This window comes from Ylistrum balloti, unplaced genomic scaffold (assembly GCF_031769215.1).
Source record: "Ylistrum balloti isolate Yb309-2 unplaced genomic scaffold, AGI_CSIRO_Ybal_v1 Utg370124, whole genome shotgun sequence".
Classification (NCBI taxonomy): Eukaryota; Metazoa; Mollusca; class Bivalvia; order Pectinida; family Pectinidae; genus Ylistrum; species Ylistrum balloti.
The window spans coordinates 844560-871558 of NW_026782139.1; the positions used below are offsets into that span (position 1 = coordinate 844560).

Below are 26999 nucleotides of genomic sequence, written 5' to 3' on the forward strand. Positions count from 1 at the left end.
TCCAGCTGCTGTTCTTTTCGCTCACGAAAAGCATTACAATAGGAAGTTGACAATACAAATACAGTATTATGTTCAAAACTGTTGTCATCACATGGGGTAAAACAGTGGCAAAGAATAAGTGTCTGACTGAGCATGTGTCCCTTTGTCCGCCATCAAGTAATTTCGAAAGATTTTCTTTAACACTAACGGAATGTGCATATGCAAATCCAATCTCTAACACCTCAGAAGCAAGTGATAACGCTGCATTTCTTAGGCTTTTATCGCGCATGGTTACACGCATTGCCATTCCAGATATAACTTCTCTATTGCCTCATTCCAATAACAGTAGTCAGCATTTGTTGATGAATTTTAACACAAGCAAACACCTGTTTTACTCCGGGTTTCCTCATCCTTCCAATTGAGATTACGATTAAGCATTTGATAGAATAGAAATTCTGTTTTGGAAGGGACTTAAAGCAAATGTGTACTTGACTAAAAAGAAATTTGATACATTTACAACCTATGCTACAATTGAAGGAAAGTGCCTTCATCCCGAGAATCATGTTTGCTACTCCTTGGTCGTGATATACCTATTCCCATTGTAATATTCGAGAACAGTACGTTTGTATACAGTTCACGTGGGCTACGGTATTCGCTGTTATCAATATTCCTCTGACGAAAGTCTTTTAAGTCGACCAAAAGTTTTGAAACAAAAAGTTAAAGTAATTAAACATAACTCACGTGTTCCATATAAAATCGCCCGAATGACAAAATAACAAAAGTATATTCAGAAGAGATTATAGATTACAAAAAGGTTAGTTTCATAATCAATAATGCAAAACTTTGCTTTCAATTGCCAGCTTCTAAATAACTCGTTGCAACTATGTACCTTGTGATTTATTGACGAGAGTTTCTTTAAGAAACGACGGTAGCTTGACTGACACATTTGTTTAAGTGCCGTTGGCTTAGATTCTTCTATGTATATGTTTGCTTGCAGACGTATCCCCAGGACATAATTTGGGGGAACAAAGAATGACTTGATAATTAAACCAATTCCAAGAAATTTAATTCCTTGAAAACGATTGTTTTAACATCATGATTTTCGTATCTTTAGTGCATACACGATTGCGAAATGACGTTCGCAAACTGATCAGGTACAATATAGTTTGGACATGTACACTTTGTTATTTAGGTACAATATAATTCGGTGCTGTCATAATGATAATTAATATGAAATATGATACTATGTTTCGGCTGCCATGTTGACGTGAAGGACTTGTTAAAACTTAACAAGAAGTACAGTTTCTCTAAACGAACTGTATGAACTATCATGGTGCTCTAAAAATATTAAAAAACGATAAAAAAAACTCTATGAGGTATTTTCAGTGGAACACTGATGAAAATAGAATGGGTAAACACCAATGTTACCAACCCAACTAAAGTAATAGAAATATTGTGCAATTTCAATGTAAGCTTTCGTCATTCGTTTTTTTTACCTTCCTCGTACCGCTCACACCAATGAAACATACCTGTGATATCTTATTAATGTTGCTAGCATTTAACTGTTAACTAGTTTTTCATTATCTAATCTTGAATAAAATTGTTTTCATTCTGAAGATTTTTCTCATGTTTATCTATTTTAATAGTTAACCTTTAAATTTTTCTCTACATATGATAATTCATTTGGTATATCGTTTTCATCTGACACATGAGATATAATCCTTACAAAAGTATAAGTTGAATATCAAAAACTGACAATTGTCAGAACTGCTATAAAACCTTAAAAACATGAGATGCAGTTTTAGCACCTAATAATGGATATAATGTGCCCCTTCCCCTTATAAAGGTGCCCCTCTCCGTATAAAGGAGTCCCTCTCCCGTATAGTAGTGTCCCTTCATCGCATAAAAGTGCTCATTCCCATATAAATGTGCTCATCTTCATATAAAGGTGCTCATCCCCGTATAAATGTGCCCCTTCCAGATATTAAGGTGCCCCTCTCCGATAAAAAGGTGCCCCTCTCCCGTATAAAGGTGCCCCTTCCCGTATAAAGGTGCTCATCCCCGTATACAGGTGCTCCTCCTCCGTATAAAGGTGCCCCTCCTCCGTATCAAGGTGCCCCTCCCCGATATAAAGGTGCTCCTTCCTGTGAAAAGTTGTCCTCTCCCGTATAAAGGTGCCCCTCCCAGTATAAAGGTGCCCGTCTCCAGTATAAAGGTGCCACTCTCCCGTATAAAGGTGTTCATCCCCGTATAAAGGTGCCCCTACCCGTATATAGGTACCCCTCCCATATCAAGGTGCCCCTCCTCCCCATATAAATGTGCCCCTCCCCGTATAAATGTGCCCCTCCTCGTATAAAGGTGCACTTTCCCGTATAAAGGTGCTCCTCTCAACATAATGGTGCCCCTTCACTATATAAAGGTGCCCCTCCCCGTATAAAGGTGCCCCTCATCTCCATATAAATGTGCCCCTCCCCGTATAATAGTGCTTCTCTCCACATAAAAATGTCCCTCCCAGTATAAAGGTGCCCCTCCTCCGTATGAAGGTGCTCCTCCCCATATAAAGGTGTCCCACGCAGTATAAAGGTGCTCCTCCCCATATCAAGGTGCCCCTCCTCCCCATATAAAGGTGCCCCTCCTCCGTATTAAGGTGCCCCTCCCCGTATAAAGATGCTCCTTCCCAAATAAAGGTGCTCCTCTCCACATAAAGTTGCCCCTCCCCATATCAAGGTGCCCCTCCTCCCCATATAAATGTGCCCCTCCCCGTGTAAAAGTGCTTCTCCCCGTATAAAGGTGCCCCTCCTCCCCATATAAAGGTGCTCCTCTCCACATAAAGTTGCCCCTCCCCATATCAAGGTGCCCCTCCTCCCCATATAAAGGTGCCCCTACTCCGTATTTGGTGCCCTTCCCCGTATAAAGATGCCCCCTCCCCATATAAAGGTGCTCCTCTCCACATAAAGTTGCCCCTCCCCATATCAAGATGTCCCTCCTCCCCATATAAAGGTGCCCCTCCTCCGTATTAAGGTGCCCCTCCCCGTATAAAGATGCCCCTCCCCATATCAAGGTGCCCCTCCTCCACATATAAATGTGCCCCTCCCCGTATAAAAGTGCTCCTCCCCGTATAAATGTGCCCCTCCCCGTATAAAGGTGCCCCTTCCCGTATAAAGGTGCTCCTCTCAACATAATGGTGCCCCTTCCCTATATAAAGGTGCCCCTCGTCCCCATATAAATGTGCCCCTCCCCATATAAAGGTGCTCCTCTTCACATAAACATTTCCCTCCTAGTATAAAGGTGCCCCTCCGTATAAAGGTGCTCCTTCTCATATCAAGGTGCCCCTCCTCCCCATATAAAGGTGCCCCTCCGTATAAAGGTGCTCATTCTTATATAAAGGTGCCCCTCCTCCGTATAAAGGTGCCCCATCCCGACATAAAGATGCTCCTCTCCGCATAAAGTTGCCCCTCCCGTATAAAGGTGCTCCTCTCAACATAAAGGTGTCCCTCGCAGTATAAAGGTGCTTCTCTTCACAGAAAGGTGTCCCTCTCAGTATAAAGGTGCTCCTCCCCATATAATGGCGCCCCTCTTCCGTATAAAGGTGCCCCTCCCCGTATAAAGGTGCCTCTCTCCCGTATAAAGGTGCCCCTCCCCGTATAAAGGTGCCCCTCCTCCGTATTAAGGTGACCCTCTCAAATATCAAGGTGCCCCTCCTCCGTATAAAGGTGCCCCATCCCGACATAAAGATGCTCCTCTCCGCATAAAGTTGCCCCGTCCCGTATAAAGGTGCTCCTCTCAACCTAAAGGTGTCCCTCTAAGTATAAACGTGCTCCTCCCCATATAATGGCGCCCCTCTTCCGTATAAAGGTGCCCCTTCCCCATGTAAAGGTTCCCCTCCCCGTATTAAGGTGTTACTCCCCATATAAAGGTGTTTTTCTCCATATATAGGTGCTCTCCCCTATATAAGGGTGTCCCTCTCTCGTATAAAAGTGCCCCTCTCCAATATAAAGATGCTCCTCCCCATATAAAGGTGTCCCTCCTCCGTATAAAGGTGACCCTCTCCCATATATAGGTACCCCTCCCCAAATAGGGGAGACCGTCCCCCGTATAAAGGCGCCCTCTACCATATATAGGTGCCCCTCCACCAAATAGGGGAGACCGTCCCCCGTATAAAGGTGCCCCCTACCATATATAGTTGCCCCTTTCCCATATAGGGGCCCGTCCTCCGTATAAGGGTGCCCCTCTCCCGTAAAATGGTGTCCCTTCTTCGAAGAAAGGTGTCCTTCCCCCATATAAAGGTGCTCCTTCAAAATACAAAGGTGCCCCTCTCCCATATATAGGTGTCCCTCCCCCATATAGGAATAAGTATAGATTGCTTTCACAAAAGATCAGTGGTAGGCAACGACTCGAAAATTAAAAAAAGGAAAATTATTGTCATTATTAATACGTTTTAGACAATTGTATGACGATTTTCATACAATCGACGTATTTTAAGTGGCGTTGGACCACATTATTATATGATAATCTGAAGATGGTGCTATTTAAACATTCATTGTTTCTATTGACGATAGAAGTACGCCTAAAAGTAAGCCTAAATACAGCCATAGAGTTAATGCAAAAAAAAAAAAAAACAACAAAGGCAATACCGACATGTCAACAAAATTTTAATTCAAAAGCAAAATGTGGACGAAAGAAAGAGCGTAAAGTTACAAGGAAAATAAGACCAGATGTTCCGGAAGGGTAAGTGTCTTTTTCATCGACGACATCCACCATGTAGATGTTTGCTAATCCGAGCAAGAAATGCAACAAATATTTACACATAAATAAGGTTCACCGCAATGCGCAATGTATTTTTCATACCAGTGTTATTATCCTTTCACTTTTGAATGAAATTCTGGAAAATAATATCCCCCTCGCCCAATTGTTACCATAACAGTCAATATTGGTCGGAAATATCGACGCATTGAGGACAGTGAAAATTTAAGTTTTATGAATAATATACAGTGTATTCTACTGTTTATACTGCAACAACGTCATAGTTTCATAATGACTGTCTGTACAAAATAAGTTATACCAAATTGTAAATAAACGAGAAGCGACATGTCAGCTACTGCATACTGCCATCTGACGTAGTAAACAACGTGTCGCCATCATTGCAGCAAGGTATCATCAATATATACATATATAAGTAACAAATCAGAGTAAAACATTGTAACTGTAATTGATAGTATCATTCATAGTAAATAAACATCTTTAGAATATTTATCAATACGTGTTACACCGGAACACAATAGTTACAATGGGTACAAACGACGAAGCCTCAACATGGGAATAAAATGATATACTGGAAACGTGATTAAACTTCATCTCATGAAAAGGATGTTAGTAATTATCAAATTGTGGTCAGGGAAGTATGGTCAGGGAAGTATCGATTTTCATGAAATCATACACAGACTGACGTTGGTGGAAACACATTGTAATGACTACAAAACACGATACACAGGATATTCAACGAAATAGGAAATCCTATTTTTATTTGGCTTTAGTATAATTAGTTGCTGTGCCTGTTTTATGTCGACATAAAAAACTGAAAAAAATGAACGAGATTGATTATATAAAGACATCGAAGACATTTTTAAAAAGCATGTATTTTGTCAACACTAGTCTCACATCCTTCTGATACATTAACATTTCTTTCGGTGGTTATACTATCACAAGAGGATTCGAATGATGGCGTACAATATGGCTTTGACTGATCATCGGATCTTACCCAGCACTAATATCCGTTAATGATGCGTGCGGATTCTCCCCGACAATCGTGGATTGTTCTTTTCAACGAATACTGACTCGTTTTTAAACAGTATCCATGCTCTCTGTAGAAAGATACGTCTGTATATATCTAACTGGTATCTACAGCATGCTTCTCAATGTCGTAGCGTTTTTACAAAGCTGTGTACATGGATGACGTCTTTGCGAATGGTAATTGCCAATTACACACAAGGGGTCATTTTCGTTCCGGACTGCATCATTGGAAAAGAAACTGACGAATTTTTGTAGACATAATTATATATTTGGCAGCCTGCATCGCCATCACTGGAGCATATACAGGGTATAAAACACGTCCAAAATCACTCTAGGGAAACGAAAGTTTAAATCTATCGAACAATGCTAACAGGATAAAACCATTTCGATCAATTATGTTAGTCTATCTGCTGATGTAAGTATTAATTTAGTGCTACATGCCATGTAGTGTTGATCTTACTCTACTCTAGACCCGTGCTGCTCTTTTGCAAAGGAAAAATATGCAAGACATTACTTAATTCTTTTTCTTGACAAGTAGCAATAACGATCCCTTATTGTATGCATGGAGATTCCAAGAATGTCGGGTACGAATGTCCAAATTCCTATGCTGGCGTAACAAGCCATACACCTGAGAGCTTAAACACGTCCAAAAGTCACGTGTGCGCTGTTTCCACGGGAAACATTATCTTTGCGTATTGTAAAGATAACCTAAGCTAAGCTCTTTAATTCACTTCACATGACAACAAAGGCAAGTCAGCGAAGAGAGGGACATAGTTTGTGTCCATGCCAATGATCTGTTGAATAAGATATTGTCAACCCAACACCATTACCGTTCTACATTACATCCATGTTTTTCCAAAGCTTTTCGCCCTTTTTTGAAAAATGAAAGTTTTATTTTGATTTAGAATATGATGTGGTAGAGTGTAAAATCATATGGTCTTACTGAGAATGTGCTTTTGAAAAGAGGATGATTTAGATTGGTCAAAAACTAAAAAATGAATGCGTTTCCAGTCGTTTTTTTGTCTTTTATTGTCTATTGTTAAACGTAAGATCAATTTGATTCCCATCTTCGACCCCAGAGACCCGTTTTTGTTGACCCAGTCAGTTAAGTTCACAGGAGTAATTATACTGCCATTGGTTAACGAAAACTGAATTCATACCATATTATTCAGGATAGCTTATTTTTAAGACCCGTAAGATTATAAGTGAAAATAATGAATATACGTGTTGTTACGACCGTTGTCATAGACGCGTGTGTATAATTAAAACAAAGGAGTTCCAAGTCTATATTGCCTAACATACAACGTTTAACCTAGATGGTTGTAGAAGCGGCTGTATCGTGTGTTAAATGAATGAATCGTTCCCTCTGAATTTAAGATTATTCGAGATAATTTCAACAACCATGATAAAATAATAATATGCACCAGTTTCCACACAAGTAGCGCTCCGACATCTGCTGTTACTTACATAATCTAATCTTATTTCACTCTGTCAAGTAATTTAACACGGGTCCCACATTATGTCATTCCGAGGTTGAACGGTGTGGAGTTCGATGCCGATGTTAATGTTGTCCCATATATTTGTCACATAACTTAAGTGAAAAAGGGCAGATGACATATAATGGACACTATGATGTCAGCGTTCAGAAGACTTGTACGGAAAATTATGAATGGTTTTTACTGGGTTTCAACCTTACATGTTATTAGTTTCATTTCATTTTCATTTTTAATTCATGACACTATGAAGTAGATACCAAGATTGAACCGCAATTAATTGCTTTCAAAAACAGATCTACGGGATCGAATATTATATTTTTACCGTAATTGTAATTAAACAAAACTATATGATCAATGACAGGAAATAATCTTTTGTGTCATGTCTGAACGACAATTCTTTTGATGAAACTTGAAAATAACCGCGAAACTATGTTTTTAAAATTCCCCAAGAGTTTTCCTTTTCGAATTTTAAACGAAAGAGCTCCCATAGGGACCACTAATGATCTGAAAACACTTTCGTAGTTGGGACGATCTAAAATATTTAAGAATGCGTTTCAATTTTGAGGACTACTCAATTAAGTACGTACTTAATGGTTGATAAGTTTGGAGCGAAGAATTGAGCTTAAAAAAGTTTTCTATCTCCTATTGATTACTATATGCCTTTTGTTTCTGAATTTCCATTTAGTATTTTATATTTTGGTAGAATTCTTATATTATTAAACTGCAAAGTTAATAAATGGAGAGCATGAACGCCAGGTAAATTTGTAGAAAGTAGTTGAAGTATGTAATACAGAATGACCGTGACCAGCTACATTTACATGTCGACCTTCCAATGTTTTTCCAATAACAACCAGCTTCAAATAAACTGGTAAGTTAATCAAATTCGATTCAACAAGTCATCAAATATACTCATATACTGTGTGCTTCTTTCAAAACGCCCTCTGGGTTATTCAAATGGCCCTCCGTCCGTCGTCCAGACGTTTGTCGTCAGTACTTTTTCTATGACTCAAAATCTTTTTTTCAAATGTGATGCAATCAACCTATTTAGAGTTCTTACGACACAGAAAATGTTGTGACATAACGTAAGAAAAGGTAAGGGACAGTTTAATTTCTTATAAACTTGTTCTTGTTATTATATAAATTGTATTTAAAAACAAATCATACATGTATATTAGCAATAATAAACATCGTTAATATTTTGGTAAATACATGCAAACCAGTAGAAATTTAAATATATGAAGGAAGAGCATATGTTAGTCTTTATGTTTTAAACATTAACTATACGGGTTGATTTATTTAATAATATGAAAATGAAATAGATAAACCTTCCTTTTCATAACTTTAATTGTAATTTCACAACGGCAATTTACTCAAGCCTAATAATACCAGTTTTAGTGTCGATCTACCTACATATGCATATAAATATGTCACACGTATATTGTTAAGATCAGAGACGTAGTTATGTCTGTTAAGATGTACTGATATTCTTATTTCACTGACCGGAGCCTATACAGGGTATCGATTGAAACAAGGATAGAAGAAAGGACAGAAACAGATTAGAATGGAAAGAGAAAAAGAATCAATTTTCAATAAAAAGTAGACAGTAAAAAGATCGAGAGAAGTAGAAAATGCTCTATTACACTAACTAACGGCCATTAAAATGAGATCATTTTAACACAGTAAGGGTAAAGCCGAGTTCACGGTGATGTTAAATTTCATCATATAGATTAATAGTTGGGCTCTGAGTTACAATACCACGTAATTATATATATATATCCACCTACACATGACATGTTACACTGTTCATACGGTAGAGGGGATTCCCGTGTTACTAAAAATAAACCTAAATCCCACTAACAAAGGCGGAATTTGTCGACATGGCCTGAACGACTGACACCATGGAGATTTGAGGTAAATATAATATGTTAGTGGATAGACGAGTATGATGTGTAAACACTAAGAGATCATTGTGTAAGCAAAAGAATATATACAACAGAAGGAGAGATGTGAGGATATGGTGGTGTTGTCTGTAGGCCTTCCTCCGCACCCCAATACCATATTATAATATAGTGAAAATAAAACAGGGCTAGTTGAAATGTAGTTAGTATACAGGTAATTGAACCTATCAAACATTGCGTTAATTGTCGAGTAACATATAAATCTTTATGTATCGTTTTATAACACTGCCAGCCTCGAGTTCATTTCATAATTATTAGGCACGAGTACTGTACCTGTTTGACCAGGGCCCATCCCATTATTTGGTAATGACATTTGTGATATTTTAGGGACGACTTATAAATTTTATACGTATTTGCTTGATTTCTACGCTTTTGTGCTGTCGATAAACACGTATAAGTTGGATTTACCTTCCTCATATATTGCTTCCTTGGTATTTATCGGTTATGCTTTGACACTTTGTTTTTTTCACTTTCGTTTGACTGCTGACGTATACGGCTTCAGTATCAATTGAACGGATGAATTATCGTTATCATGAAGTGGCCAGTTTGACATTTCACTGTGCGGAAATCGTTAAAAAAGAAACATTAAATGGTCCTGTCTTTATAGACATGTTCACACTTGTACTAAGAATGTTGATAAGAATTAACACCCTAAATCAATCTTTAATCATCTGCGACCAGTGCCCTGCGTAACAGCATCGTCTGTCTGTTTTAGGGCATAATACAAAGTGTATCATATACCAAATCAAAGAAAACTTTTCCATCGATTAAGACAAATGCAAGCGAGATATCTCGAACGGTTTAGTGACAAACAAAAGTTCACTCGTTTTGCCTTGTTGTTATGAGTGTTTCGACAGACGCGGCTGGTACTTCTGTTACAACTACTCTACGTTGACCGCGAATCTACGTGATTCACTGTCAGATAATTCCGGAACTTTCTAAATTTATGCCGTAAATATTTTGAGACAGCTGTATAAAAAATGCTAAAAACGATAGCAAAAACAGAACTTGTTATGTGGCAGACATAACCATGTTATCGTCAAGGAGAGTAAATATTTAAATTAAAAGAACATTATAAAACAACATAATTTAGTGTTTCCTAATTACATGCGGCATGTTGACCTTAACCCAGTATTATACGTTATTCCATTGTTTAAACAGAAAGTTTGTAGTAAAATTACACTCCTTATAGGAATTTTCTCCTTATCGCAATAGTGGAAATGTTTCTGTCCTTGATTAAGACTTCAAAATCTTCTTTTCTTTAAAATATCTTATGACGTCATATAATATATATAATATATATATATATTTCAAAAAATCGCAATCTCTGAACGTCTCTTTGTAGGAATAAATGGAAAACATAAATTTAACTGGAGTTGTCTCCCCTACCCCGTGTCTGTAAGAAATATTGTATAATATTTTCATAATTATTTAGGTGCAGGACAGAGCATCAACGAAGACCTTTTCCCTCTCTTGTAATTTGATTTGATTTAAGTCAATCTATGTTATATAAACGTTTGTGTTTACTGGGTACTTATTTAAACAAAGATGTCATTATACCTATGTTTGGAATATTGAATTTCAAAATCATGAATTATATATTTTACCGACATTTCTTAGATCTTTCCTAGCACTTGAATTGGAAAGGAAAAAGATGCATGAAGACACAAGGATTGGCGTACCGATGAAATATTGAAACGAAGCTCAAAATGAAGATACCGGATAAAGAAAAGCTTTCTTCAAACTATAATATTTCCGAGCATGAATCGCAAATCGATTTTTCTGTATCTTTTTATGAATCTGACAGTCCTTTCACCTTATCGAAAGTTGAGAAACATGCAGAGGTTGTGTCCCTACATACAATAGACAGAGAGCGCGCTCCAATATTTACTCTTTCAAACCCAATGAAAAACCTTATGTTGGCCTTCATTTTTTCTTATGAGTTGAAAAATACCATGGCCAGACTAGGCCAACAAGCACAAATGAATCGTAATTATAATGGTGACCATGGATCGAACCACAGTCATAACACAAGTATCAACGATACAGGAGCAGTAGCTGACTTAAAGTCTAAAACGTTACATTTTGAATTACGTTTCGGAAACCCGTTTGAAGACCTAACAATGATTATGGATAAAAGCGCTATTATATTTCGTGGAAGAGGAAGACGATCAAAAGAGGTTTACGTGTTGATGAAGCCAACAATGCCATTTACGTCAAGGCAGTTAGAAAGTTTATCTGACTGCATGAGATCGTATCTTAAGCGTTCATCTTCGCATTTTAAGAATGACTTTCTTGAAGACGAAGTGAGAAAAATATCTGGGCGCACACCACTTGAAATGGACAGATATGAAGAGGTGTACGTCAATAAAAATGACGCGATGAAGTTGGAACAACAGCGTTTGAGTTCTTTTATTTATTGGGATATTTCAGGCGCAAATCACGTACAAAACTTCGTTGAGGCTGGATTTTACTGTAAAGATCCAACTTTGCAAACAGTTGAATGCTTTTCATGTGGTCTGTCTCTGAATGTCTCTGCTCTTAACGGCCGTCATCCTCTTGAAATACATAGGGAAAGATCAAAACATTGCCAATTCTTGCAATCCGAACACATTAGGCAACGGACATTCAAAAATGGTCCAACACAAAGATTCGAGCCGTTTACGATGAGTGGGCCAAACTTTAGTGGAGTTAATATTGATGAAAATGAACCCCTCAATCCGCTTAGTCAGCAATATGAAGAGAAAGGTTGCGTTGGGACAATAGAAGATACACGTCGAAAGCAGCCGGAATCGGAACGAAAACATGCATCCAGGAGTCAACATGAGGAAAAGCTACAATCCCGTCTTAGTGTTACTCAGCCTGAGCATTCACAAATATCTCAGCCATCTGAAGAAAGAGGGAATAAATCGGACGTAGAGACAGATTCAGGAAGTGGACTTTTGGCTATCTGTGACCATCACGTTTCACACACCACAAATGACTACTGTTATATTTCCCGTCGGCAGGAGAGCGCCGGGTACACACAGGAATATAATGGAATTGAAGGAGCGACGGCAGCAACAACAAGTTCATTGACACAAGACTCGTCAACCCCACCTCCACGAAATCCTTTGTATGAACATGAAGCTACCAGAAGAGAAACATTTAACTCCTGGAATGGTCGACATGATATTGATAGCCTGATCGAGGCCGGTCTTTTCTATACTGGTATGCTTGTGTTTAAATGAATGTCCTAATATTCGCCTTACTTAATGTGCCTATTGTAGTAAATGGAGTATTTTGATATTCATCACCTTTGTATCGTCTGTTTGGAATTTTGTATAACTTGATTGAATACGGACATGTTTTCTTGTACTTTTGTAAGGATATGTAATGTTAAAAGCATTAGGAAAAAACGTAGATCATTTATTGGTATACGGTCTATACTCAATCATGATTTTCGGACATTTTCCGCGCATAAATGACATTTAAGAACAAGTGATAATTTTGAATTTAACTGAAAGATGTATTTTACGCAAAGCTTTATTATACTTGTGATTTAAAATATGATATACACTATTTCACACCGAGATGTTATCTCAAGGTAAAAATATGTAAGTATTGTTTAAAAACAGGGGACCAGGATATCGTCAGATGTTTTTATTGTGACATTGGGCTTGCTGAGTGGAACAGAGATGACGATCCTTGGCAGGAACATGCGCGACATAGCCACGAATGTCACTTTCTGTTGCGGGTCAAAGGTCAAGCCTATGTCGACCAAGAACAGAGAGAATGGTCCAAGGTAATTTTGTTAGTAGAAAATTTCTTTTTAAAAGATTTTGTTGTTTTGATAGAGACGCATAGATAATATGATGGTTAATATTGGCATGCTATTTTCAACTTAAAATTATCAGGCAGCTGTTATCAATTTTCTTAGTTCTTTGTGGGTGGTGTGTTGGTCCATTGGGAAAAGTGTCGTAAGTTTCAGTTGTTTATCTGTCAATTTCAGGTGTATTCTCCAAAACGTCCAGAACTCTCAGATGTGAACGAAAGATTTGAAACCTACAACAACTGGCCCAGTGATTTCGTGGTACAGACACCACGTCAGTTAGCCATTGCAGGGTTTTTCTTTACTGGTGAGGATTGTTATAATGAAAATATTATCCAGCATTAAGTAGCTTGTAACACAGATGACGATGGAAGAACATTTTGGCTGTCCATTGAAATGTTACAATGTCCGCATATCAGTAAATAAACACAATGCATCATATACAGTAATGCTGTTGATCCGAAGGTCTCAGATTTGAATTTTCTACCGACGTTGTACTCGAATTTTTTATATATATAAATGACATAAATATACCTTTGTATAAAGTTTCGTTTCATATTAAGTTCGAAGGAAGACCCCCACATGTGTTATATTGTAGTTGTCGTTCCTACAGCAACGTTTTGACTTAACCCTCCTAATGTGTCGGAAGTGGGGAAGCCCGCTAAATTTGATATTTAAAATAAATACGAAAATGAGATATGTAGACTATTGATGTGCTTTCTTTTGCAATAGCGGTATTAACGTTCACCTATGTTTCACTTCACGGATGGAATTTGTGTAATCTTGATTTGGTTTAGTCGTTTACAAAAATATTTAGGCATTGCAATTAATTTTAATGAAAGAAAACTAACATAACATAATACTTACTATGTTAGATAATTAGAATTTAGTTCTCTCTTCCAAGGTGTGACTGATACAGTTCGCTGTCATTATTGTGATGGTGGTCTCCGGGAATGGGAGCCTGGAGATATTCCCTGGGTAGAACACGCGAAGTGGTTTCCTCATTGCAAATTTGTCCTGAAGATCAAAGGCTTGGCGTTCATCCAGCAGTGTGTCGCTAGTAGAAACGTAAGTAAGAAATGTATCACAAGGCCTTTTTCCTTCTACATGTGATAAAGATATTTATATATGACATTATAACAAGGTTTTAGAAACTATTGCAATGTAAATCCTACAAAATCAGTTCCTGATACGAAATATACTTTTTTTTTTACATTAATAGATAGCTGAATATTAATAAACAAATAATAATAGAATGTAAGATATATATATATATATATATATACTAATAATCTTTTTACCTTAATTTATTTTACATATGTAGTTGCCATGGTAGATATAGATGTATATTTACACTAAACATATCCTTCGCTAATTTTGTATATATTTCTACTAATTTGAATGCAGGAAATTCGTGAAGATCCGTTACCAGATAACGCACCGATACAGAATGAAGCTTTGAACAGGTTTATGGGTAGGCATTTATAGAAGTAATACTTCAAAAATTAAATAAATCTGTTTTGTAGTTTTGAAAGTTTAAAATCTAATGAACAAACAAAATAAAATAACTCCATTGAATGAGAATATGGACAAAAATGACTATGAGTGAATTCATAGTTATACTCGCTATTCAAACTGCCCCCTATTAAGATCGCTTAACCCAAAGTAGTCTTCACGGCAATATTGTTGATTCGTTGTACATTAGTTAACAAACGTTCATGCGCATAGGTACTTGCAAAAGAACTGTTTACGTCACTTTCATTTCAACATTTTATATCTTCAGCACCTTTTAGTAACGAGGAGAGATACCGTGCGATGGGAGAGAGAAACCCAATGCAAACCGCAGCCGCTCAGGCGATCCTCGCCATGGGTTACACCACAGCAGTGGTCAGCAAATGTATCAACGAATTCATATCAAAAACTGGTATTTACAATCACCCATAGCAAAGCTTTATTTTTATTAGTGATGCTCGGTGATATTCTAAAGAGTCTCCAAAACAACAATACAGTTTTTGGAGGTTGTAGACATTACTGGTAGACACTCCGTAACTTGCATGTCACTTTTAAATGCAAACGATCAGATACATGAAATCAGAAAATCAATTGATGGGGCATATGCACCTTCCCTCCCCACCTAGATTTTGAAGAATTATTTCGTTTTGTTTTTTTTCTCGGTTGCCTTCTAGGTATAACAAGTATACCCTAGGTATTCATGATGAGTATTAGTGGGCCGATACAGCAGCATGGTTAATTTGCTAAATTACTAGTTTCTACTGTATCAAGCTCTAAAGATGTTATTCACTTGTCTTTTGTACGATTTTCAAGGTGAAATGAACTTTGAAGCAACTGATTTGATGACTGTCATACTGGAGAAAGAGGATGAAAGCGGATTATCAGCAAGTGTTGACACAGATGAAACAGGTCAATATATCAAGATAATTATTGCTACAAAGTTACAAACAGGAACAAAACATTATTACCATCCGAAATGCAAAAAAAAAAAAAAAAAAACTTAGAGACAAATTTTGGTACAAGGACTGTCCTATTCTTGCGCTGTAACGATGTGAAATTTGAATAAATTCAATACGGCACTGATCTTGTATCGGTTCCATATTATCCTAACGTTTGACCGATCTTTGCTCTCATCATAAAAGGTTATACAGAATACTAACCTTCCTTATACTACCAACAGTTACAAACAATACTCAGTATCAGAGCAAGGCGTACATTAATAGCACGTTGTTTGTAAACAAAATGCATTTTGTATTTCAGATGTCGTTGACGATGAATTTCGTTATGGTAAGTAGCTGAGAGCTAACATGTTCTGAAATTAGACAACACCATGATGCTGGTTTAAAGTATTAGCAGGGTGGTGACATATACCTACACCAGCATATATATATATATAACGTTTCAATCAGTTTCACTGGTTAACACTTAAAGAGTGTACTCCTCGCATGTTTTGAACGGAAGTAAGGCATAATTAAATATGAAATTAATTCAAACAAAATATCTTGGACTTTGATTGTCTTATCCGCTATATTTAGAGTTGTAATTGTAACCTAAAAAGGACCATTTTTATGACGTTATGAAGAAATTTCTCTTGTTCACTACTGTTTTTGACGGCGTGATTCTGGTTGCTATGATTCTTCACTTGAGTAGAACTCCGGATAGATGTCAACTTAATTTTGCATGAATCATCACCACAAATCACAGATTTTAAATGCTTGAATATCGACTTGATGGATCACATATCAGGATTTTAGGACCTGAAAAATTCTAGCTTGTGTCTTCATCTTGAAAAACTGTCTTTTTTGGTGAAAAACACATGGAGCACAGTGACCCCCTCGTTTTAATCATGAAAGGTGTCATCGAAATTTTTTTTTATCAAAATATACAGTATTTAAAGTATATTTAAGTGGAATAAAGGATTTATGTCATTTTGGATCATTTTTGCACTGAATTTAAAGCTCGTTAAAGCAAATGAAAACTTTTTCACATTATTTTCTCTCAATATTCAAATATCATACCTTGGTCTTGTAATGAAAGAAATATATATGTTTAAAAAGTTGCCGTGAAAATAACAAGGAATGCCTGTTATTCGGTACAAAAATAAGACCAATATGTGAAAATGAATGATTTCCTGTTAAACATATTCTGACGCCTGTACTGGAAAAGAAGTGCAGCAACATGCTATTTTTTTTTCTTTCAATCTACTTCCTAAAATATAACCTTTCAAAAATGCATCACCAGAAACAAAGTTTGATACTTGAATTTTCTTATTACTCAGAGGAGCACATCCTTAACTCATTTCAAATAAATAAATTATTCAGGCTCAAACGAAAAGAACAATATCTTCACCATTTAGAACTATTCTGATCTAGAAATATTCCAATGATAAATAATATTTTCGTTGGAGATTACTAGAGGGAGGAGAAGACTGTATGCTGTTTTTGTTCATATATCACAATAAGAATTATCGACTCACCAATCATTAAGGTTTGTTATACTATGATGAAAATATTATCTTAACTGTAGATGCTCCAGCATTGCTTAAAGTCAACGAAAAGCTGAAAATGGAACAACAGTGCATCGACTGCAAGACTAGGAGCAGACGAACCCTGTTCCAACCATGTGGGCACTTACTTTTATGTGAGGTGTGCGCTGAGGAATGTACGCGTTGTGTGAGATGTGGTAAACAAATACAGCGCAAGGATAAGGTTTACCTGAGCTGAAAACTGTCAGACCTGCTTTCGTTGCAGTTTGCGTAAACCCTTATTCTATTGTAGATTTTTATGCTTTTGCGGAAAAGTTCCACATCTGAAGTAACACAGCTACATACTCTGGCATATAACTGATGTGCAGACCAATTTTTAGTGCACACACTCCATTAGATATGGAGAAAACTCACAAATTACTGCAGAGACAAAAAACATCCAACTTACCTGGTCAACAGTGACCTTGCCCTTCGTAAAAAAAAAAAAAAAAGACAAAATTGCTGAATTGACAGAAGAATAATTATGTATATATTCCTTAATTTATATCATAATATACATGTATATTTACTATTGTAAACATTGAATAAAAGGAAACAAACAATCCATTTTAAGTTCAATTGGAATTTAACGTTAATTTTGCAACTATTTCACATAAATTTACGAACACATTTACTCAGTATTTGTAACAACTTTAATGAAGTCACTATAAAGTCTTTCAACGCTTCATTTTTCACTTAAATTCGCAAACACATTATCTTTATCAGTGTATCACTCAGTACAACACATTTTTCTTTTTACTTAAAAAAAAGTCCGGAGCACAATATTGCGAAGAGCTACGGATCTGGACAGCCTCCTCTTTCATACGTCCTTTTTACCGATCGCGATAGCACGTTTCGTTTCCGTGGTTTCGTCATTGCTTGATAAAGTTCATCGGAGTTTTGTGACAGAGAAAATGTGTCGTAAAAAAATTGGAACACATACACGTTTTTTTATTGTTCAAACGATATCGAGAGTGTAACATTGCTACAAAAACAGTTAAAAACCCTCCCTCGACAACGTGTGCGCGTGCAAGCCAAGGAATATCGGCCGAAACGACTACATAATTCACTTTTGGGTATGCAGGGCTTCTAAGGTGTTTATATACCTACCGATCTATCAATATATAATTAACAAACAACAGATCGCTATTAAAACGTGTCTAGCACGCGGTTTCGGACGGGTAGGCCAAGTTAATCCGATAATGATGTTTACTTCGTTTAACGCCACCTGGTGACAGGGTCGGTAACCCGTGACGAAAACAATGGTCGTGAACGACACACATGTTCGCGGTTCACTGCCCACCAGGTAAACTTTAATCACTGGTCAGGCCGGTTTAATCCTGTTTGTCCCAAAACTGAAAAATTATAAATCCTGTTTGTCCCGAAATCCCGTGTGTTGTTGTAACAGTAAGGTACTGCAGTGTTGTTTTAACAGGTAAGGGAAGTTGTCCTAAAATTCATACAGGTAAATTAGTATGTGGTATTTTATAGAAACTTATACTGAACTCAAACTCATAATTAATCTATTTTAATGATTAATTAAGAAAATACATATCATGGATCTCATAAAAACCAATTAAGACAATTAAGGTTTTTAAATGAGTAATTAAGAGAACAACTATGATAGATTTGAATGTGAACAGTTAACACCAAACTGAGTTTGAGATGAATACCCAACAATCTTGAAGGATGGCACAGCAAACTCAAGAAGAGGATTCCACATGCGCACCCAAACATCTATCTGTTCATCCGTGTACTGAAAGACATCCAAGCTGCCAATGACATCAACCGGATTCAACGTGCAGCTGGAGGTTTACCTGTGCCAAAGAGACGATCGGAACCTGGATGACCGCTTGATCCAATTGAAGACTCTCCTACAGAACGACGAGATCAACTTCATCAATTATGGAGACAGAGCCACATATCAATTGCATATGGATTGATAAAACTGTGAATATATCCAACAGTGTTATTCTTAGAACTATCTTAAAGTGTTTAATTATACACACAGTAACATACACGGATTGTATATAACTTATACACACAGTAACATACACATACAGCTACACACATTTGATTGTAAAACACACACGGATTGTGTTCAGTGCTTATTATGACATTATACACACAGTAACATACACGGATTGTGTACAGACTTATACACACAGTAACATACACGGATTGTGTACAGACTAATACACACAGTAACATACACGGATTGTGTACACACAGTAACATACACGGATTGTGTATACACACAGTAACATACACGGATTGTTGTATACACACAGTAACATACACGGATTGTGTACAGACTATACACACAGTAACATACACGGATTGTGTACAGACTACTCACACAGTAACATACACGGATTGTGTACAGACTGATACACACAGTAACATACACGGATTGTGTACAGACTTATACACACAGTAACATACACGGATTGTGTACAGACTTATACACACAGTAACATACACGGATTGTGTACAGACTTATACACACAGTAACATACACGGATTGTGTTGTAACATACACGGATTGTGTACAGAATTATACACACAGTAACATACACGGATTGTGTACAGACTTATACACACAGTAACATACACGGATTGTGTACAGACTTATACACACAGTAACATACACGGATTGTGTACAGACTGATACACACAGTAACATACACGGATTGTGTACAGACTTATACACACAGTAACATACACGGATTGTGTTGTATACACACAGTAACATACAGACTTACACACAGTAACATACACGGATTGTGTACAGACTTATACACACAGTAACATACACGGATTGTGTACAGACTTATACACACAGTAACATACACGGATTGTGTACAGACTGATACACACAGTAACATACACGGATTGTGTACAGACTTATACACAGAGTAACATACACGGATTGTGTACAGACTTATACACACAGTAACATACACGGATTGTGTACAGACTTATACACACAGTAACATACACGGATTGTGTACAGACTTATACACACAGTAACATACACGGATTGTGTACAGACTTATACACACAGTAACATACACGGATTGTGTACAGTCTTATACACAGTAACATACACGGATTGTGTACAGACTGATACACAGAGTAACATACACGGATTGTGTACAGTCTTATACACACAGAGTAACATACACGAATTGTGTACAAACTTATACACACAGTAACATACACGGATTGTGTACAGACTTATACACACAGTAACATACACGGATTGTGTACAGACTACTCACACAGTAACATACACGGATTGTGTACAGACTTATACACACAGTAACATACACGGATTGTGTACAGACTTATACACACAGTAACATACACGGATTGTGTACAGACTTATACACACAGTAACATACACGGATTGTGTACAGACTTGTACATACACACTAACATATACACACAGTAACATACACGGATTGTGTACAGACTTATACACACAGTAACATACACGGATTGTGTACAGACTTATACACACACAGTAACATTACTTATACACACAGTAACATACACGGATTGTGTACACACAGTAACATACACGGATTGTGTTATACACACAGTAACATACACGGATTGTGTACAGACTTATACACACAGTAACATACACGGATTGTGTACAGACTTATACACACAGTAACATACACGGATTGTGTACAGACTTATACACACAGTAACATACACGGATTGTGTACAGACTTATACACACAGTAACATACACGGATTGTGTACAGACTTATACACACAGTAACATACACGGATTGTGTACAGACTTATACACACAGTAACATACACGGATTGTGTACAGACTTATACACACAGTAACATACACGGATTGTGTACAGACTGATACACACAGTAACATACACGGATTGTGTACAGACTTATACACACAGTAACATACACGGATTGTGTACAGACTTATACACACAGTAACATACACGGATTGTGTACAGAATTATACACACAGTAACATACACGGATTGTGTACAGACTTATACACACAGTAACATACACGGATTGTGTACAGACTTATACACACAGTAACATACACGGATTGTGTACAGACTTATACACACAGTAACATACACGGATTGTGTACAGACTTATACACACAGTAACATACACGGATTGTGTACAGACTTATACACACAGTAACATACACGGATTGTGTACAGACTTATACACACAGTAACATACACGGATTGTGTACAGACTTATACACACAGTAACATACACGGATTGTGTACAGACTTATACACACAGTAACATACACGGATTGTGTACAGACTTATACACACAGTAACATACACGGATTGTGTACAGACTTATACACACAGTAACATACACGGATTGTGTACAGACTAATACACACAGTAACATACACGGATTGTGTACAGACTGATACACACAGTAACATACACGGATTGTGTACAGACTGATACACACAGTAACATACACGGATTGTGTACAGTCTTATACACAGTAACATACACGGATTGTGTACAGACTTATACACACAGTAACATACACGGATTGTGTACAGACTTATACACACAGTAACATACACGGATTGTGTACAGACTTATACACACAGTAACATACACGGATTGTGTACAGACTTATACACACAGTAACATACACGGATTGTGTACAGACTTATACACACAGTAACATACACGGATTGTGTACAGACTTATACACACAGTAACATACACGGATTGTGTACAGACTTATACACACAGTAACATACACGGATTGTGTACAGAATTATACACACAGTAACATACACGGATTGTGTACAGACTTATACACACAGAGTAACATACACGGATTGTGTACAGACTTATACACACAGTAACATACACGGATTGTGTACAGACTTATACACACAGTAACATACACGGATTGTGTACAGACTTATACACACAGTAACATACACGGATTGTGTACAGACTTATACACACAGTAACATACACGGATTGTGTACAGACTTATACACACAGTAACATACACGGATTGTGTACAGACTTATACACACAGTAACATACACGGATTGTGTACAGACTACTCACACAGTAACATACACGGATTGTGTACAGACTTATACACACAGTAACATACACGGATTGTGTACAGACTGATACACAGAGTAACATACACGGATTGTGTACAGACTTATACACACAGTAACATACACGGATTGTGTACAGACTACTCACACAGTAACATACACGGATTGTGTACAGACTTATACACAGTAACATATACGGATTGTGTACAGACTACTCACACAGTAACATACACGGATTGTGTACAGACTTATACACACAGTAACATACACGGATTGTGTACAGACTTATACACACAGTAACATACACGGATTGTGTACAGACTTATACACACAGTAACATACACGGATTGTGTACAGTATTATACACAGTAACATACACGGATTGTGTACAGACTTATACACACAGTAACATACACGGATTGTGTACAGACTTATACACACAGTAACATACACGGATTGTGTACAGACTTATACACACTTATACACACAGTAACATACACGGATTGTGTACAGACTTATACACACAGTAACATACACGGATTGTGTACAGACTTATACACACAGTAACATACACGGATTGTGTACAGACTTATACACACAGTAACATACACGGATTGTGTACAGACTTATACACACAGTAACATACACGGATTGTGTACAGACTTATACACACAGTAACATACACGGATTGTGTACAGACTGATACACACAGTAACATACACGGATTGTGTACAGAATTATACACACAGTAACATATACGGATTGTGTACAGACTTATACACACAGTAACATACACGGATTGTGTACAGACTGATACACACAGTAACATACACGGATTGTGTACAGACTGATACACAGTAACATACACGGATTGTGTGATATATACACACAGTAACATACAAAGAGTACAGACTGACTTATACACACAGTAACATACACGGATTGTGTACAGTACACACAGTAACATACACGGATTGTGTATATACACAGACATACACACAGTAACACGGATTGTGTACAGAATGAGTACAAGGTATACACACAGTAACATACACCGGATTGTGTACAGAGAATACACACATAACAAAAATAATCATTTGTTAGCATAATACGCATCACTGCTTTTTACATCAACCGTGGCGACTTCATAAAACATTTAATATCTGACATATAATAAATTGAAAATTGACATGCAATGTATTTAAGATAACTTCCTGGACAGATCTAATAAACTATGATTATCTTGTAACCTCGAAGATGGATCCTTGTGGTACAATGAGATTACCTGTTCAACACTATTTAAATAATTATTCTTCTTAATCTATGCCTTAAGAAATTATCATCTTTTATTTGTAACGATCTGTAAAGTGTATTACGTTTTTTTTATTCCTTATAATTAAAATCTGTATTTTTTACTTGTATATAATAATTGACTGACATCAATTTATGATATGATTAATTCTTTACTAAATAGATTATCGAATAACACACGTAAACAAATCAGTTGAAACCTGTATTTGACTCGATCAGCAGAAGACGCATTTACCAGCTGTAAGTACATAGGCATTGTTGAAATATAGAAGAAACTATCGTGTGGACATAGTTTCCGGACCGTTATGTATTTCGGAGCGGCCAGTTTGTCGAACTGTATAGCTTGAACGGTTGTCCCGCTTGACCTCACATCCGGATAATTACGGTGTTGTAACATGTGACGCTCCCACAGAAAAATGAAAATTTGTGATTAAAACCATTCACTATGTTTTTTGAGTATATAATATTTGGCAAATTTGTGTATTTTTTCTGAATACTCATTGTCATGAAACATCCTCCCAGATTTGATGAATTTATCCATCAATTCATCCTCGGATGCCAATGTTTTGTTGCTCTCTATCCAGTGAATGAAAATCGATCAGGAATGATAAGCCACGCCTTCTTGATTTTTTTCGCGAGGAATGCTCTAAATTGGAAAAGCGGTGGTTATTTAGTTATCAATTTTGATGTCTCATCTCTGATTTTTATGAACTAGCGAATTATAGACTGAACGATGAAAAATCAACATCATTTAAATAGTTTGTGTTGTAAGACAGGAGTTTGCCAAGAAACATGGTTCATTTCAGAATAAACAGTCAAAAAATTAAAAAAAAAATTGAATCGAACGCTTTCGACGAGGTTCGAACATCAATACATATATCCATCATTATTTTAATTTGATTTTCATGTTATCATCAGAATTTCATTTCCGTTCAAAGGCTGTTTTTATGTACAGTAAACCTCGGATAAGTCGAAGTCGATGGGACCAAGTAAAATATTCGACTCATCCGAGGCATTCGACTCATGCGTGTTCAACATAAGTGAGTTTTACTCTAATACATGTGAACGTGTCACTGTAAGCTATCTTAAGCGTCTCTGTGGTTTAGTGACGTCATTAGAAACGGAAGTCACATGTCCGATACATCATAGGTCGGTCATTTCAGGTGATTGAATTTGAAGTCGGATCTTTGGAAAAGTAATGTTGTTTTACTGACCAGTTCAGTTGTTTGTTTTTAAAAAGAAATCAGATAGTATGAACACACCACATTTTTTAAATTCGTCGACAAAGCGTTACTAGCGAGAAATGTTTTTTAATGAGTTTGAACTATAATTAGAAAGAAAGCTAGCACAAACGGGGTTATATTTAGGCAAATGTATTCCCATTTATGCCTTAGCCAGGCACGACGTACATAAGAGCAACACAGGGATTCAATATCTGAACAAGACTGGTAAGTACAAGATGTTCACGATTACATTATAGAATGACATGTTCAATGAAATATTGTGCCGTGTTCCCCACGGTTCTTACCAGTCGTCACTGGAGATAAAAATCCGGTACAAATACAAGAAATGGACATTGCAATATCCTATTAAATTTCATTATATACAAATCTGTGCATCTGGCGTAGGGGCACTACCTGTGTTTGAGCAATGGCTGTTTGTATTTATGTATTGTCTGTACCGTGAGAGATACAAGTTAGGAGAACAATACAACAACATAGTCTACATCATGTGATTAATTAACATACAAAACCTTGAGGATTTTTCTAACAACGTTATTGAAAAGATCTAGAGGTGGTATACGTTTTCTTGCAAGCTAATTCAAGAGATCTTCTGCATCAGTTATAATTTCACATTTTTTTAATACAAGATATCACTTAACGATTTACTTATGTTCTTGCAGATTCTGTACGCCTCAATTCACTATAAAAAACAACCATACGATATTTAACCTGTAGACATATTATATAGATTTAGCTTGATCGATTTACAAGCGTTTGATTTAGTGCGACAGTGTTCCGTTATATTAGCCGAACAGTATGAAATATTTGTGGGTTTTTGTTTTTAGATGGCCAAGAAGTGAGCCAAGCGATGCAGTAGAAGAATGACCCCGTTCGAAATAATAATGGAAAACGTACAGACCCGTGTATCAACCCGATAGCTCGCTTAAAATATATGATCCAGTCAGTCATTTAGTTCTGGATTCTCCAACGTGCTGTATTAAAGTCTTATTTCATATTGGTCAGGGGTATATACACCGATCTCAGCTGTCCAAGCTGACATGAAGTAAACTATTCTGCTGCTGACAATAGCAGTATCAGTCATTAGAAAGTGTTCTAAAGAGTATAAAACAGTCACAAATTCTTCACCATGTGCGGAATATCCCTTTACAGGAAGTCAATTTCATTATACAGATCACTGAAGGTGAAGGGAAGGCAACAAAGATGGAACAGTTTGTCTCGCCATCAAGTTCATTGACACAAGATTCGTCCACACCTCCTCCACGAAATCCATTGTATGAACAGAAAGCTGCCAGAAGACAAACATTTCTGGCCTGGAATTGTCGACATGATATCGATAACATGGTCGAGGCTGGTTTTTACTACGCTAATATGCTGGCGATTTTAAATTTGTCGCGTTTTGGATATTCTAACAAATTTAAATCTTGAAAAATCGTCAAAAACGTTTTAATGCCAGGAAGCTGCATATAGACCTTGTTCATAACTTCTTCTGGTTTTATTTACTAGGAGTTTTGATTAGTATTTTGTTAATATGCAAGATGTTTTGTTTTTGTTTTTTTTAAATCCTCTTTATATCATCAATAATTGTTTTATAGGGATCAACCACTTTTTCTTTCCATCAGTCCGTTTGAATGACAACTTGGATATTAATTGGTAATTATTCTTTAAAGTAAAGATGTCAATTGTCCGAAGATGAGGATTGTGTTTGCATTGTAGTGAGATTAGCGAATCATTAATGAAGATAGCATACATTGATGGCTTGAAGGTTTCTGCACATTAATACATGTATAACATATGACGAAAGCTGATTTCGAATTCTATCAATAACTGTATTCAAACAATGGGTTACGAGTAATATTTTAAGAAGAGAGTTCATGTAAACTTTGATTTTAAACAGTGTGATAAAACTCATACACGTTTCCTCTCTTTGCTTAAGGCATTTTTGACTGTAAACTTCTGCAAGGATATAGATATATAGATATATAAATTTGTCATATTTGAAAGAACTTTACGATTTTGGAGCTGGGCCTTTCGAACAGAGATACATGTAGGTAAACAACATTGAAAGCATTTCAACATTTTTTTCTTTATTTTACAAGGTCCATCACTATACAAAACTGACTATTAGATTCTTAAATGTCGAATGTCTTGGTTAGGACCATCATTTTGGCAGAAAAAAAACTTGATAGCCATTCCAAAAATGATACTGACAAGTTGTCATGCCATAAAACCTATTCGTTATTGAGAAAATGTTGATT

General features: G+C 36.7%; 1 protein-coding gene across 1 annotated transcript; it reads left to right on the plus strand.

Moving 5' to 3' along the window:
- The first annotated feature begins 9114 nt into the window (after nucleotides 1-9114).
- On the plus strand, nucleotides 9115-17897 carry LOC132550425 (uncharacterized). The gene is made up of 10 exons (XM_060214491.1): nucleotides 9115-9176; nucleotides 10844-12433; nucleotides 12841-13007; nucleotides 13215-13341; nucleotides 13939-14102; nucleotides 14442-14508; nucleotides 14818-14958; nucleotides 15360-15455; nucleotides 15807-15833; nucleotides 17073-17897. The coding sequence occupies exons 2-10, from the start codon at nucleotides 10933-10935 to the stop codon at nucleotides 17267-17269; spliced, it is 2487 nt and encodes an 828-aa protein (XP_060070474.1). The 5' UTR covers nucleotides 9115-9176; nucleotides 10844-10932; the 3' UTR covers nucleotides 17270-17897.
- The last annotated feature ends 9102 nt before the right edge of the window (nucleotides 17898-26999 follow it).